At 40.9% G+C, this 15316-nt stretch overlaps 1 protein-coding gene across 1 annotated transcript; it reads right to left on the reverse strand.

The window, feature by feature from the left end:
• Positions 1-347: 347 nt before the first annotated feature.
• On the reverse strand, positions 348-10188 carry CANX (calnexin). The gene is given in 14 exon segments (XM_009873887.1): positions 348-1174; positions 1816-1907; positions 2049-2184; positions 2300-2419; positions 2834-3049; positions 3351-3507; positions 3934-4047; positions 4766-4955; positions 5791-5983; positions 7412-7493; positions 8769-8910; positions 9250-9308; positions 9815-9888; positions 10003-10188. Coding segments are annotated over 14 exon segments (1815 nt in total). The 3' UTR covers positions 348-1120.
• Between the last annotated feature and the right edge of the window lie 5128 nt (positions 10189-15316).

Raw genomic sequence — 15316 nt, forward strand, 5'->3', positions numbered from 1 at the left:
TTCCTTAACAAATACTCATTCAGCTTGTCTACCTGACTCCCTCCCCCATTTCTACACGAGTAGACATACAGTGAGAACAGTGACAGGAGATGGGACACTGTCCTATCCAGTGTTTGGACCCTGGAAAGGAGGAGGCCTAGCTACAAAAACAGACTCGGATGATGAGCGGAGCACAAAGCGCTTCAGCAGCTGAGGCAAAGCTGCGCTCAGAGAAAAGCTGTGTCCTCACAGAGAAAGGAAAGCAACAGTGGCTGAGCAGAGGGGAAAGGGGGAAGTAGCCTAACAGCCCCCTCCTCCCCAACAGCCCAGAAGCTTTACAAAAAGACTTGGATAACTAACAAAACACATTATCTGCAAGGCCTGCAGGATCAAATGCCACATTAAGATGACCCACTCCAAATCCTAGATCGTTTGTCAACACTTAACAGGGCTTTAGCCATGCACAGGATGCATATTCTATAGACTAACCCCCTCCTTCCTCTTTCCCCTCCCCCCAAAAGCATAAAGGTGATTGATTAGAGAGTTTCACTACTGGTTTCCCCATACACACCCCCCCAACCCTCCCCTAGTTTTCTTTTGAGGGCAAAGGGATTGTCAAATACATTGACAACTTTCTTTTTTTAAACAATTATCAAATTTTAAGGGATATAAAGACATTGGTGCATTTAGGAATTTACATATTTGTAAAAAAATCTAGTTATAAAACTGCATTTTATCAACTAGCACTTTCAAGATTCATTGTTATTTTTCACTAATTAATATATTAAATTAAGCCAAGGTTTGAGACCGGAAAAGTTCTATCCATCTACTTAAAAACAGAAAAGAATATTTAAAACCAAAAATGAAAAGGTTAGTTATGTTACATTCCAAAATCCACAGCCCATAATATTAAATGCATTCTTTCTACAGGAATGATGTTCTTTAAAACAGATGATTGCAAGTATTTTACTGCTAGACACTCCATTACATTGGATAGTGTGACTGGAACCTGCGAATGGTGAAAACTTGAGGTTTATCCAAGTTTCAGTGTAAGGTGTCCAAGGTCCTCTCCCAGAACCAAGTTTGGGAAAAAAAAAAAAAGAAAAAAAAAAAATCACAGATCAAGTTCTTATGACTTTTTTCAATCTTTCCTTGGCTTTCTGTTTCTGGGTGATCTATTCACAGTTTCCTCCTCCTGCAAGAAAACAATCTGTGTAAACATCCAGGAAATTATAACAAATTTTGACCAAACCCACAAAGAATAATCTACTTTTGGTTATACATTAGGATTTAATTTTTTGAAAGACCTGCTGCTGTTACTATCCTTCTCTTCTACACACAAACACAAATGTTCTTGTTATCACAGTGGATGTCCACTATCTGCCAAGTGCTCAGCAGCTTCTGCTGCTGTGAGAATCTCTTTCACTTCAAGCATCACTCCACCCGTTTTAAGTCAGCCACTTTTGTCAGTGTGGAGCTCTTCAGAGGTCACATCCTGACTGCACACAAAGCTGAACAAGCCTTTTGCCTCAAGAAGATGCATTCCACGCAATCCCACTCCTCTCAACACAAAGGGCCTTTAGCAAGGCACCCTGGCCACAGCCACCTTCCTTCTGAAGGGTGATTACATTTTCAAGAGCTCTGACACTGGGAGGGACCCTGAAGGGCCTTTAGCACACAGCCACCTTCCTTCTGAAGGGTGATTACGTTTTCAAGAGCTCTGACACTGGGAGGGACCCTGGACATGAGCCAGGTTCACTTTTAACACCTTAGGTAAGGCTTGTTCTATGTGAGTTAAGAAAAAAGAGCACTTCCTCAAAAAGTTAGCACTCTTACCTCTGATGCAGGTTTCCTGTCCTCATCGTCCTCCTCTTCCTCCTCTTCTTGACTAGCACTTCCTATATCAGCATCACTTTTCTGCCTCTCTTCTAGGGGAAGTAAAAAAAAAAAAATCTCATTCACACTTCTCTCTATTTCACCATTGGCTTTCTTCCCTGTCTGCCAGCCCTGCTGTTTCAGCCTATCCAAGAGAAAACTCACACTGTTTCAAGATTATCTAGTTTACCTACCTAGCTTCTCCTCATTTGCTTCTTCCTCTTCCTCCTCTTCCTTGTCTCCTTTGTCTTTTTCTTCCTCTTTCTCCTCATCCATCACATCAGGCTGTGGAGCATCAGTCTTTTTGTATTCTGCAGCACTTGTCTGTTTCTAAACAAAAAACAAAAATGTGTCAATGCCAGACAGTTACTTGTGACCTTCAGGTACGTTTTGCTGAATCTCTTTTTAAACATTAGACTAACTCATTACTGGAGGAAATGCATACCTTCCCAGAACAGCAGAAAAGGACAACAAGGAACACTGGAAGAGCCACAGTGAGGATGTAGACTACCCAAAGCCAGGGACGCTCTTAAGCAGCTGCCATCATCTGGCCCACAACACCAGGCTATAAGAAAAAAAAAAAAAGCCAAATTTGATCCCATATAGCAAGGTGTAGCAGTGAAATTTAAGCTACAGAATTTTCAAATAGGCTTTTTGCAAATTCGAACATTATAATTCATACCTCAAAGAAAGAAGCTAAGCGTACACAAGTACTATTTCCATAGCTTACAAATTGAGAATTAGGCTAAAGTTAACAGTCCAATTGTCAGAGAAAAAGCCTCACAAAAAAGCAACAAGTACTCATTGGTACTTACAGCAACCGTTACTACATTATAACTGGGAACTGAGGTTTCAATATGATTGGACCCCTTGGTCCATATTGGTTATATAGTGATAAAGACAGTGGGAGAGAACAGCAGCAATATTCCCACTGTTGCAGCAGGGGTGTGAAGCACACAATTAAACCTTTATTTCTCACCTCTGCAGCACCATCGGCTGCCTTTTTCAGTCCCCATCCATCACTGGCCCAATCATCAGCCACAGCTCTCTCAGTACAGATGATAAAGTTGTCAAAGAAGATGTCAGAAGTCATTGACCATAACTCAAGTCCCACAGCACTGAAGGGAGTCATCTTGAAAGGTTCTAAGTCTTCAAAGAAATCTGGGTTTGGGATCTTCCTAGGTTTCCATATACCCTAGCAAAGACAGAAAACATTCAGCTTCACCTGCTATAATACAATTTTTAGTTTCTCTCTCTTCAAAATGAGCTGAAAAGACCAATCTATCGCACTTAATTAGTGTCTACAGGTGCAACTCATCATTGTAGCACAAATGAAAATTGATTCCCAAAACCTGAAGTGCAGCACTTCGAATCTGTCCACTTGAAACACAATACAATCATGACAGTATCTGTATTCTTAAGAACACCTGCTCATTCTGCTTTTTCTAAGAGAAGTGCTGCATTGGCCAGCAAGTTTAAGCAATGAAAACACCAACCTGATAGTTCACGTTATCAATCATAGGAGGCTTCCATTTGCCTTTGTAGTTTGGATTGTCAATCATTGGTCGCTGCCAGGTGCCACAGCCAGGGGCTGTCTCGCACTTAGGATTTGCAATCTGAGGTGCCTCCCATTCACCATCCATATCCTCGTCCCTGAAAAGAGAGACTCAGTTATGAAGTCTGTCCCTTGATTTTATACAAAATAAGGCTCAGATGAGGTCTGATTTCTGGGAAAATTAAAGTTCCTACCATAAAACAGAGACACTGAAACTTTGTATAGCATAGGCCTGTAGATACAGGCACCGCAGAACGAATGAGGATTTCAAGTAGCTTAGAAACACAGAAACCCAACAAAAGCCAGTCCCAGAGCACAGCCTCCCCTACCACCCTTCTAAACATGGTGAACTTAAGATAACAAGACTCCTTAGAGCAACTCTGCCTCCTGCTTTTGAAGGGATAAAGTCTGAATCAAACAACTTTGTTAGCGAGCAACAATGAACTAGCTATTCTTATACTTGCAAAAGCCAGTACTAAAGCCATGAAATATCTGCTGTTATTTGCAACAGGCAATAAACATACCAATCTTCAGGCTTCTCAGCATCAGGGTCTGCAACATATTCTGGCTCATCATCCAGCCAGCCCTCTGGTTTCACAGCATTTTCATCTGCAATCTTTGCAGGAGCATCTTCATCCCTTGAGAACAAATATTATATATTAACACACACAACAAGTTCTCAACCCCAGGGCTTGATTCTGCAGACTCCAAATAAGCCCACAGATCTAGACAACCAGCCAGCTTCCCTTCTCATACAGTAAGCTAACACCATGATTTCAGGACAAAATTATCTTACACGTGCCCCATGGACAGGCACAGCACCAGCTGGAAGGTGATACTACTTACCTTCTAATACCAACCTAGAAAGGGCATATTACAGCAAATCTAGTATCTTAGTGGTCACTGCAAACACCATTTGAGCTTCAAATTGAGGACGTAGTTCACAAAGCATAGGTTCAAAGACACAAACTCAGTATCGGTTTCTGATTTAGGTTGTCAGGTATGTCAGTAACTTGTAACTCTGCGTTACACAAACAACTACATGCATCTTGCATTTATACCTTCTGCAGCTCATCTTTTGATCTCAAGGATGGAAGCATCAGCTAGCATAGATGTTTCAGTAAAACCTTTATCTGTGACCAGCACAGTAATGGGAGCACTAAACCGTAATTCCAGAAGGACATGGATCCTGTTTGCCTTTGTCTATCAAACTGCTGCTCGGATGCCCACAACGATTGTAATTTGGATGACAAGTGAGACCCAAAACCTTTTGTAAGTTCTCTGAGAAAGGCTTTTTGACCAGGGCCAAATTATCAGGCCAACATCTCCCTCAATTCCACCCGTCCAACAACTTACCAGTCATCTGGTTTAACAGCATCTGGGTCTGGAATTTTTGGTCTCTCATCCCAGTCCTCAGGCTTCTGGTCATTCGGGTCCTCAATCTCTCGGGGCGGATTCACAGGAGGAGACATATCATTTAGCAAATTCCCACTGTTGACAACCGTTTGATCAACCAGTATTTCGAAACTGTTATCGGGATTCAAGACTGTAAGGAAAAAGAGCTGATTAGTTAGTAAGTATATGATATAACACAGGCATCGTAGAGCATCCCTTGTCTCCACTAAAACTAAAACTTCAGCAATCCAAGCTACCACCTATCCAACAACTGTTTTAAAGAACAGGTAAGAATCTTTCTCCTTACAGTAAAGCGTATCACATCTCACCTTGTGAGAAAAAAGACTCATTGCAGGAGTCCTACTTTAAATATGCTAAAAGCACAAAGAAGCTTGCAGGGTGATTTACCAGTTACCACAGCAAGTTGACTTTGGCATGGTAAGGATTGCTTTAGTAGTAAGAATGCAGGTATTCACATTCTACTCAAGAATAAGACTCCTCACTACTCACAGGATTTTAATCTCACTCCTCGATCCATTGCTGCCTCTATAGCAGGAGAAGCTAGAGATTCTCCTGAGTACTCCCTGAAAGATTTTAATCACAGCTAATGGACCAGACCAGACATTGTGGTTTTTAAGAACCACTGACTTTGGTACCATGAAAGCAGCAAGAAAAAAGGCTACCCCTCTAAATCTAAAGCCCGGCATACCCCAAATTACTGGGGGGGGCAGCATTGAAGCAGTTTATAAACATTGATAATTATTCTGGATATACTTAGTGTATCGCATTACTCACAACCATTCTGAAATTCGGTTGTCCTTTAATTATTAAATTCAAGGTCTCACGACCTTTCTTACACAAATCAAGACTTCTTGCAAGGAAACAAGAGCCTTGTATGGTATGTTGATACAATTTCAGTTGTTCACCTGGTTCAATTTATTAGGAAGCACAGTAGTTATTAACATGCACAGTAACAATCACCATACCTAGAGTATAAAGATGGGTCTTCTTATCAGTAAAGTAAGTCTTCAGGTCTGCATCTGGACGCTTTGCATGCTTCTCCTCATATTTACCCGTCTTTGGGTTTTTGTGCCGAAAGATGAAGTGCAATTTATAGTCCTCTCCACATTTGTCAGGGCCAAACATGATCGTATAGGGAGTTTTGTCATGGAACTGATCCTTTACAAACAACACAAAACTTCATTTCACTATTTTGAAACAGAATTTAAGTCACTGTCTGGCATAAGAACTCCCAATTTATTAAAACTTATTCTGCAATTTGGACTATCAAACCACACTAAAACTTGTATGGTGAATACAAGCCTCTAGAGAAAGCAGCAGAACTATCCCAGCTATTGGATTTTGCACCCTTGGTCTCTATTTTCCTGATGGAAAACAACAGTTATTCAAGCGTTATCAAAAAGATAAGTGTAAGTGACAATCACAACATTTAAATGTATCTCTGCATTACAATAAAGGATTTTAAAAGCTATCAATATAGAAATATCAGTTACTGATAATAACGAGTGACTTGTTAGTCTGGTGAGTTTCTTTCACACGCAATGATAAGCAGCATTAAAAGGGAGGCCAAGTTGTATTTACACATGTATAAACAGGTTTACTGTCTTAATCTGAGAGCTAACTGGATATAATAATCTCACTATGGAACACTGCAAGCAAGTCTATTTGTTCTTACTAGTGTTATCTTAAAACTCAGTGCACAGATGAAACCAGTTAGACTTGAGTCAAGTCTTCTGGGTGGTTTCAGTTTGGGTTTTTCATTTTTTTCCTTGGCTTGGTGTTTTAAAAAAAAAATCACAATTCAAAATCTGTATTAATAATAAAACTCTAATGAGACTGCAGAAAGAAAGGAGAAAGATGGGTGACAAGTCATAAGAAGTACTTCCTATAAAGTCTAGGAAGATGGCTAAAGAACACCCACAGGCCTCACAAGCCTACACAAGGTGAGCCAGCAGTTAAGCTTTGTCCAAACAGGCCAGGCCACCTGAGGAAGGCACACCACTGAGAGGAGAGAATTTTTCTTAAGGAAGTCCTTAGGATCCGTATCAGGGCCTCTCCCACTGATCACAGTCTTTAGACAACACATTCAAGGGTCATGGCTAGCATGTGCAGCTGAACACGTAAGGCTGCAGCCAGTTCAACCTCCCAATACTTTTTCTTTTTTAAATATACCCAGTAACTCGTAAGTGGGTTCACATGTCAAAAGCAAGACAAACACAAGGTATATTTTTAGGTGTATTTGCATTACTCTGTTGAAGATGAAACATATCTTCCTTCTGGGCAACAGCTTTCTGAGAAGGTTTCTCCTCGTACACTGGCTACTCCTGTTAAGATACCTCCTCTTTGGTTCTAGAACCCAGGGAAACCTGAAGTGTTGCAGACTTAGCAAAGGTCTAGAACTGCTCAGCTACTAGGAAACTCCAGAGGTTTCACTCAAAGAGGACAGAAATTGCTGAGTGCAAAGCACTCTGGAGATTAGGCCTTAAATATACCCCACTGTCTTTACTGAAGAGGTTTCCTCAAGAAGCAGCAAAATGAAAAGGGTTTTTTTCACAGCTAATATTCACACGTAGTAGCACTACTCACCAGGTTCAGTTCAGGAGTTTTTGAAAGCAATTTCACATAGGCCCCGCCACACTCTATTCCATTTTGGAAGTTTACTTCATACCTAATTTTAGTTTTGGACAGAGAAGGGGAGAACACATTATACACAAGGAAAAATTACTTCTGTAATACGCAACTACAATTTTCAAGTACAAATTATTTATGTGGTTTGTTTGCTTTAAACCACGTGCCCAGTGAAAATTAAGAAACATGCTGTAATTCTAAGGATCAAGCAAATATTCTTAAGGGCTGAGAAACAAGAAAATTTGAGGATTTAAAGACTTAAACTGACAGAAAAGATTAAATGAATTAAGTGCTGGTCTAGATGATTACAATCTAGAAGCAGAGAGAAGGAAGAAAAAGCCTTCCAGCGCGCAAGACACTGCAACAGAGATTAAGACACACCAATTACTTTCCCCACAACTACTATGGCACACAGACAACTCAATTTGCAAGACTATCAAAGCAACAACAATTGGAGAAGTCCCTCTAGGGTTATAAACATACAAAAGTATACTTGGGGATGCCAATGAGTCTGAAAAAGCCTAAATATCTCCATCAGGAATAGGCTAAGTATGCTTGATCCTCTCTCAATGCCAGCAGCTGGAGTGGATGACCACTGGGATTTATTTTTAGCCTTGTATTTTGAGCCAAAACTAAACAGTCACGCAAAGCAAAGTGACCAATTCATTATCTTGTGCAAATATAAATTGGCTTACTCTCTGTTTAAAATTGATGAAGTAGCTAATAATCCACAACTCAGCATTCCCACTGAATGATTATTTTTTCCTGACTTACTAGTCTAACACTCATGCAAGTAGATTCTTCTACATCAGTCGTGGCCAGAGCTAGGCAAGCTGTTCATCTTCCGTAACAGATGAACCAAGACTAAGGAAGGAGGACACGAGTACATCTTTACCACTCTGTCCTCTCCACCTTGGAAACCGGGGCAGTTTACTGCATAAGGAAGTGCACTGACCCACGCACAAAACCAGCTTCTCTCCAAAAGGACATGGACCTTCACAATTATCAGTTCAAAAGTCAGTTGCCTCAGCTTGTTACTATAATTAAATCAAGTGAATTCAAGCCCTCAGATAGATTACCAAGTTTTCAGAGACTTTGTTCTTTTTCAGGTTTTGGAGGGAGCCATGCTGTTCCTAATTTCCCACTTTGGGAATACAGGTTGCTATTTTACTCTTGTTTCAACAGTATAATAATAGGTTGCAGTATCTTGTGTCATCTAGGTCCCCAGTCAACAAAAGCTCAGTTATGGAATCAACATCAGCCTGCTACCATGTCACCCCTTAAATAACAGAACACTAAGTTATCTGTCACTTACTGTATAATAAGGGGTTTGGTATCAAATACAAAAGGCTTTGAAAGTTTGGATGAAATTGCATGATGCTTGGCTCGGGTTACCAACACAAGCCCTTTGTCTCCTGGAAGCTTAGTGTCCTTCATGTCTTGGACTTCCCATTTACCTGGAGAGAAGTTAACAAAACTTTATCAAAACTTGTTCAGACAGTCTTTTCTCAGGCCACTTTTGAACAAGATAGGCATCGTTCTGAAATAACACCCCGCAGGACACTCTATCAAGTTACTCGCATCACATCTTCCCTAAAAATTATTTTAAAATCTCCATGTGGATATTTCATCTTAATCAGAACTGCACTTTATATTCTTAGCCAGGTGTATAAAGACTCCATCCACTTTCTTCAGTGGATGTAATTTTAACTGGGAATCTAAGACTCGCACCTCTTCGTAAGGTACGACAAAAGATATCAGTAACATCTATTATCCAAACCCTGGGTTGGACTCACCATCATATTTGGCAATCTCATCATCCGTATCATCTTTTTTTGCTTTGGAAAGGATCCACCTAGAAGACAAACACCCAATGATCAAAAAAAAAATATACTTTCACATACACACACACAAAATCCCACCCTTAAGATACCCCTTGCTGTCCTAGGACTACATTCCCGTGTCTTGATCCCCTCTGAGGTATTCTATCCCTAAGCCTGCAAAGTTTTCTGCATTTGCCACTTCTCACCCCATCCCCAAAGGAGAATCACGGCCTCAGTGTCTTGGCTCTTGTAAAAAATAATAGTATCTCACCATCCTCTAACGAAGAAAGTGAAAAGTCAGATGAGGATTAAAACATTACATATATGGCCCACCTCCTCCTTGTTACTGGAACTCAAGGAAATACTAGTTTAGCACAGCACTTGTAACAGCCAGCTTAGCAGTCACTGCCATAATCTGCACCAAACACTGCCCTTTGATTCAGTTTTGAATAACACAAGCTCTAGAAAGGGTTTCATTGTCTTTCACCAAAATTTTTAATCGTTTGCTGTACTGAATCATCCTTCAGATTATACTCACCCATCCAGAGTTCCTTTATCAAAGGACTCTACAAAATACACCTCACCGGTTGGGACTGGGGGCCTGTAGGTAACCTATTGGAGAAGAGAGACATTTACGCACCTTTCAAAACACATTCTCTTAAGAAATAAAAACATAAGCTCGTGTGCCTCCTCTACACTAAATTTTCAAGAAGTTCCAAGCCAAACCTTTGGGGTCGGAGGAGGAGTGCTCGTGTCAGGCTTTGACTCTTCTACCTCCTCAATGCCATCGTCCAAGTCATCCTCAATATCAACTACATCATCACCGTCGTTGTCATCATCCAGATCATGTGCCCGCACAGTAAGAGTCCCAAGAGTGAGCAGGGTCACATAAAGCAGCCATTTCAGCTCCATGATCTGAATAAATAAGACAAGGCAAAGAGGTCACGCCAGTGCTGCGTGTGAAGCGAAGTGCTGCTTTTCGGTACAAACCCAGGCATCCAAGACAACAGGTGAAGTTCCCAGTCACAGCACTGGGAAAAAAGTGTGAACTTATCTTTTCAGCTCTTATTTATTGTATCTGCCTGGTTGAGACAGTTCTAAAAGCTGGACAGGAATAAAAATAAAGCTGAAGTACTTAATACGAAACAGACATTAACTGAGTGAAGGACCATGTGTGCAAGTTCTGCAGATGTGTTATAACTTTATGTTTATACTGTCACAGTCCAAGAGCAGAACAGACACGTGTGCTCAACACCATAACCTATGTACCTGCAAAAGCATAAACACAAACCCCATTTCTCATTTATGAATGCCTTCAAACACAGCACGCAGAAACTGAAATTTCCATTCAGTTCAGGATCTGATAAACAATGAGCTGGCTCTTTCAAGCAGAGACTAATCTACGGAGTAATCAATCCCACATCTCCTGTTCAATATTTTTCATCCTTTCAACTGTGGGACACTGGCATTTTCCTTCATCAAACCCTTTTCCCAGGTTTTACTCTGCAATTACTGCCAACAGTTATTGATACTACTGTCTATAAGCAGTTGAGGCAGACCCAGAAGAACATTACTTACTATCTAACAGACAGTTGATTTGATTCCTCTCTTTCGACCGCTAATTTAACAGGACGACCAAAGAAAAATATCTGTTAACTGAGGCTTTATAGAATCAAAATATCACACTTCAACTAACTTATAAGGTGCGCAGCACATCGTGACACCTAGAATATGGTAGACCTTGGCAAGCTGTATCTCGAAAGATCTTGTAAATATAATGGGGTTTAATTTTACTTTCTTGCTAGAAAAACTACAAGATCACTGCACCTTTAGGTTTATACAAAAACAGTCCTGGCATGCTGCTCAGTTTTATTTGAATCACATTCCAAATTTTCCTTCCAAAACCACAGTGGTAACTGAAACTAACACTTTTTTCAAAGCAAGTATAAAACCAAATATCCCCTCCTTCCCTTACTCTCCTGCCTCAGGCTGTAGCCCCAGAGACTTACAAACATAATTCAAGCAGAGTTAATAGCGCCTGTAGGGGCATAAGATCACGCTAGAAAATAAACTTTCAGCTTTCCAAAGCATGTTTAGGCAACTAAAAGAATGTACAGTCTTAAAGGCTTATCAGCACTACCCAATACCCCAAATCTACGTCGCATACCAGATCCACCATTCCTGGATTATTCTTTAACTTACTCCTAACAACAGAGGGGATGTTTTATAACTACAGCAAAACTGTATTTTAAAAAGACCCGTGCTGAGGTCACGTCCAGCTTGTCACTACAGCAACATGCAATTGCAGCCAGTTTTCTAACAATAGTGATGGCCTTGAGGATTACGGTCTAAATGCAGGCTCACAGCCCTTCCCCTCACAGCTCGGGCAACTGCACCGAAACGCCTCTGAGCCAAAAGGACCCCGCTCACTGCACCAACAGCCGACAAAAGCCTTCAAGTGTTGTTACTCGTGAGTAAAGCTTGTTTGCTTAATGCATAGCGTACAGCCAAAACTGAAACCAGTCACTGACCTCACAGCCCTTAGTACTAATGGGAGAACCACAACATAAAACCAACAAATTAAAACTGTCAGGCTAATGTCAGCACCCTTGGAAATTTAAGTTCCACTTGCATACACAGTATGTCCTCTGAACGTACTCACGCCCACAGCATAAAAGCAGTACAGAAAACAAGTACCTGAAATTTCAGTGGAAAAAGTGATCCGTAGAGCTCTGGATGTGTCCTGTATGATTGAAGCAACCACAGATAAGGTCGCACAAGGACACCCTTCTGAGGGAAGGGTTACATTTTGTCTTACCTTATCAACAGGGCCTCCACAAACATTTTTAATGGAACTAAATTCAGGAAGATTTTACCCCAAGTTTTACACCTTCTTTCAAATTATATTAAGCAGATAGAATGACCACTTCATGATTTGGCAAGTGATACAAGGAAATTAATCTTAAAAATATAGCAAGGTTAGATAAGTCAATTCCTGTCAGAGGAACGGGTTTCTGCGTACCTCCTCCCAAGCCTGTGCAAAGGATATTAATGATTTAGCACACAAGTAATCCCTTAAGTAACCTCACCACCAGCCAACCAGCAAGTTTTGGTGAAAGCATTAAATCATCCCCCCTAACTTTCCTGCCAGCGCTAACTCCATAATGTAGTAATTACCTACTTCACAATTCCACCCTGACTACAACCCTTCGGGAATATCTGTCAGCAGCAAATGGACTTTGGTAAGTGCCAGCACACAAGGGGCAAAGCCACACAGCCCCGTCCTGCCGGAGGGGTTCCTTCAGAAATTCTTCCAAAGCATCCTAGTGAAACCATTCTCCCAGTGACCAACAGAGCAGGGGCAGCAGCTGTGCCACTACCCATCTGTGCTCCTCACAGAACCACAGGCACCCACCCTGTAGGTCTGCATTTATCACTTCACGCTCAGTCAAACCTGAACTCAAGGTAGAAGTACTATTTGTTCAAGTTCCCAAGCAAATTTTAATTCCCCGCTCCTCAAAAAAAGAGAAAGCTAAAGGCATAAGGAGAAGCTAATCCAGTTTCATCTCTTCACCTCTTTGGCAAGCAGTATTCACAGGTTTATATCCCAACAAAAAGCTGTTTAGGACACCTCTTACGTATTAAATCATTCCCAAATTCAATATAAGCCACTGTTCATACACCTTGAGCAGAGACTGGCAGCATCTCCTCCAACTGCCAGTTGTCATGCCAAGCTCCTTATTTACTTAATTTGTAACAATACATAAACTAAATCATAAAAAATAAAAAAGATATCATATTCTTAGCAGAGCAATTTAATTGAGGCACGCATTTTCGATATTTAAAAAGCTACTTTACCCATAATGGATATACTGCTACAGGAGAAAATTTCAACTTCACTTCACACAATCCTTAGAGACACAACATAAAAACATGACTATGCCCTAGTAAATTAGGTTATTCCTAAATAGAAGATAGAAAGGGAGGGGAAGGGGAGAGAGAAGAAACGCAGATTTTATCCAAACAGGCATAAATCATTTTTTCAGTAAGAGTGTTCGATTAGTCACCTAACGTACAGTCTAACCTCCAAACTCGCAGCCACCTACTCTGTTATGATCAGATCTTCCCCTTGAAGAAGTGTCCAATTTCCAACCAATTACCAGCATTAGCCATTTCAGACTCTGCCTGTGCTTCCCTCATTTAGGTTTAACCAGGTAATATTTCTGAAGGTTCATGTATTTCTGAGCATGCAACTACCCAAAGCCTTTAACAAAGGAATCCTTTCATAATAGGCAAGAACTTCTGACGTCTCCATTCTACTTCAGCGCACCCCTCATTTCCACCAGAACACTTAAAGCTGACATTTAAGCACTGTTCACCTGATTGTCAAAAGGCTGATGAATTTTCCCCTGGAATTTACAGAAGCTATAGCAGAGCACTGAAAACAGACACCTGGAGTGGATGCACTACATGGGCTTCCCTTTTATCAAGTAGGAACGAAACCGAATTGAAATGAGCTTCAGAGACAAGATCAGTTTCTTGCCATAGAAGTGGCACTCTTAAAACATAGGGCTAAGTGATGGCTACCAGCAGATTTCAAGGCTGTCAAGAAGTCATGCAGCTTCAGGGTTTTATTTTTATTCAGAATTCCCCCTTCACTGGATATGAAAGGGCAAGTTCTTAACTACTGTCATGACACTGGAAACACTTGACCCATTCAGCTGACGCTTGTCACCATTCTCACACACATGTCCTGGAGAAGCCCACACAAAGGATGTTTTTAAGTCCTTCCCCATCATGCTTCCAGAACATACTATTTAGAAAGTACCTTCCCTGTCAGGCCAAACGGAGCCTGTAAAACCAGTTTACTCATCTCCTTGGTTACTAATCTATTTGAGTGGTTCATCAAGCCAGTTCGTAACACTGCAGATTTCAGAAGGTACAACTAGATTTGAATTGCTACTGGCTACCTAGTCTAATACTTTTTTTTATTTTTAAAGAATTAACAGTCATTAAATGGCTCTTATTAAAAATAAGTCAATTACTATGAATTACACCTCAGCAATTTAACTGGAAGAGCATCAGTGGTTTCTATTTCAGCAGCATCTGAAGTGACAGCTGAATGACTTAAGTATAGGAAGAGTTAGAATTCACTAGCAAAGTCCTGCGTTCCAAATACTGGATTTCAGTATTTATAGTGGAAGCACACCAGTAAAAATAAGCGCAGTGCATCCTCATGCAAGGCAAGAACTACGGAAGAAAAAATTTAAAGACACAAAAGTTAAAAAAGAATCATCACAACACAAGAAAAATGCATGGAGACGAGAAAGAAAGGCTGACAGACGGATGCCCATTTTCCTTCTCAAAGGAGATTATGGTTTCTGAGCAAAGGCCTGGCAACTCTACTTGAGAGTCAAGTAGTTTCCTGAAGTCAGAACTACTGAAGAGTAGAGAAAAATCTATTCTGCATCTCACAATCCCTCCACCTTTCACATCGCAGCTCCTCTGCGGTGCCAGGGTAACTGTTTACACAGGCTCATGATGAGCTAGCAGCTGGTTTAAGACAGCTCGAAGTCCTTCTGCCGTGTTATTTTAACCCCGAATCGATACTCCAGTCCAATCCAGCACCCAAAGACAAAAAAGAATTGTAGCAGGACAATCAAAAGTACTGTGAGATTAAGTAAGTGGGCAAGGATAAAGGAAATAAAGCTGTTGGCAGCAGAGTCAGCTTAATGCCATAGTTTCCAGTGCAGTTGTGTCATCTGTGCTTGTCTGAGACCTGTCTTAAGGCAGACTTGGGAGATGGAACAAGTGTGTAACCAGACAATTTCAGTAACCTCATTACCTCACACCCCTCTAAGCGGGATATAATAAGATTATGAACACATATATGCAACAACTCATATATGCAGGGCCCTTTTCCCCTTAAATGCTCAGTTTTGCAGCCAGACAACCTCAAGCGACGATTCACGACGATTCTGTAACTCAACAAACAGCACATCTGGCTAAACTAAAAGCACCTTCCTTACAAGAGGCCAGA

This window comes from Apaloderma vittatum, unplaced genomic scaffold (genome assembly GCF_000703405.1).
Source record: "Apaloderma vittatum isolate BGI_N311 unplaced genomic scaffold, ASM70340v1 scaffold14807, whole genome shotgun sequence".
Taxonomy (NCBI): Eukaryota; Metazoa; Chordata; class Aves; order Trogoniformes; family Trogonidae; genus Apaloderma; species Apaloderma vittatum.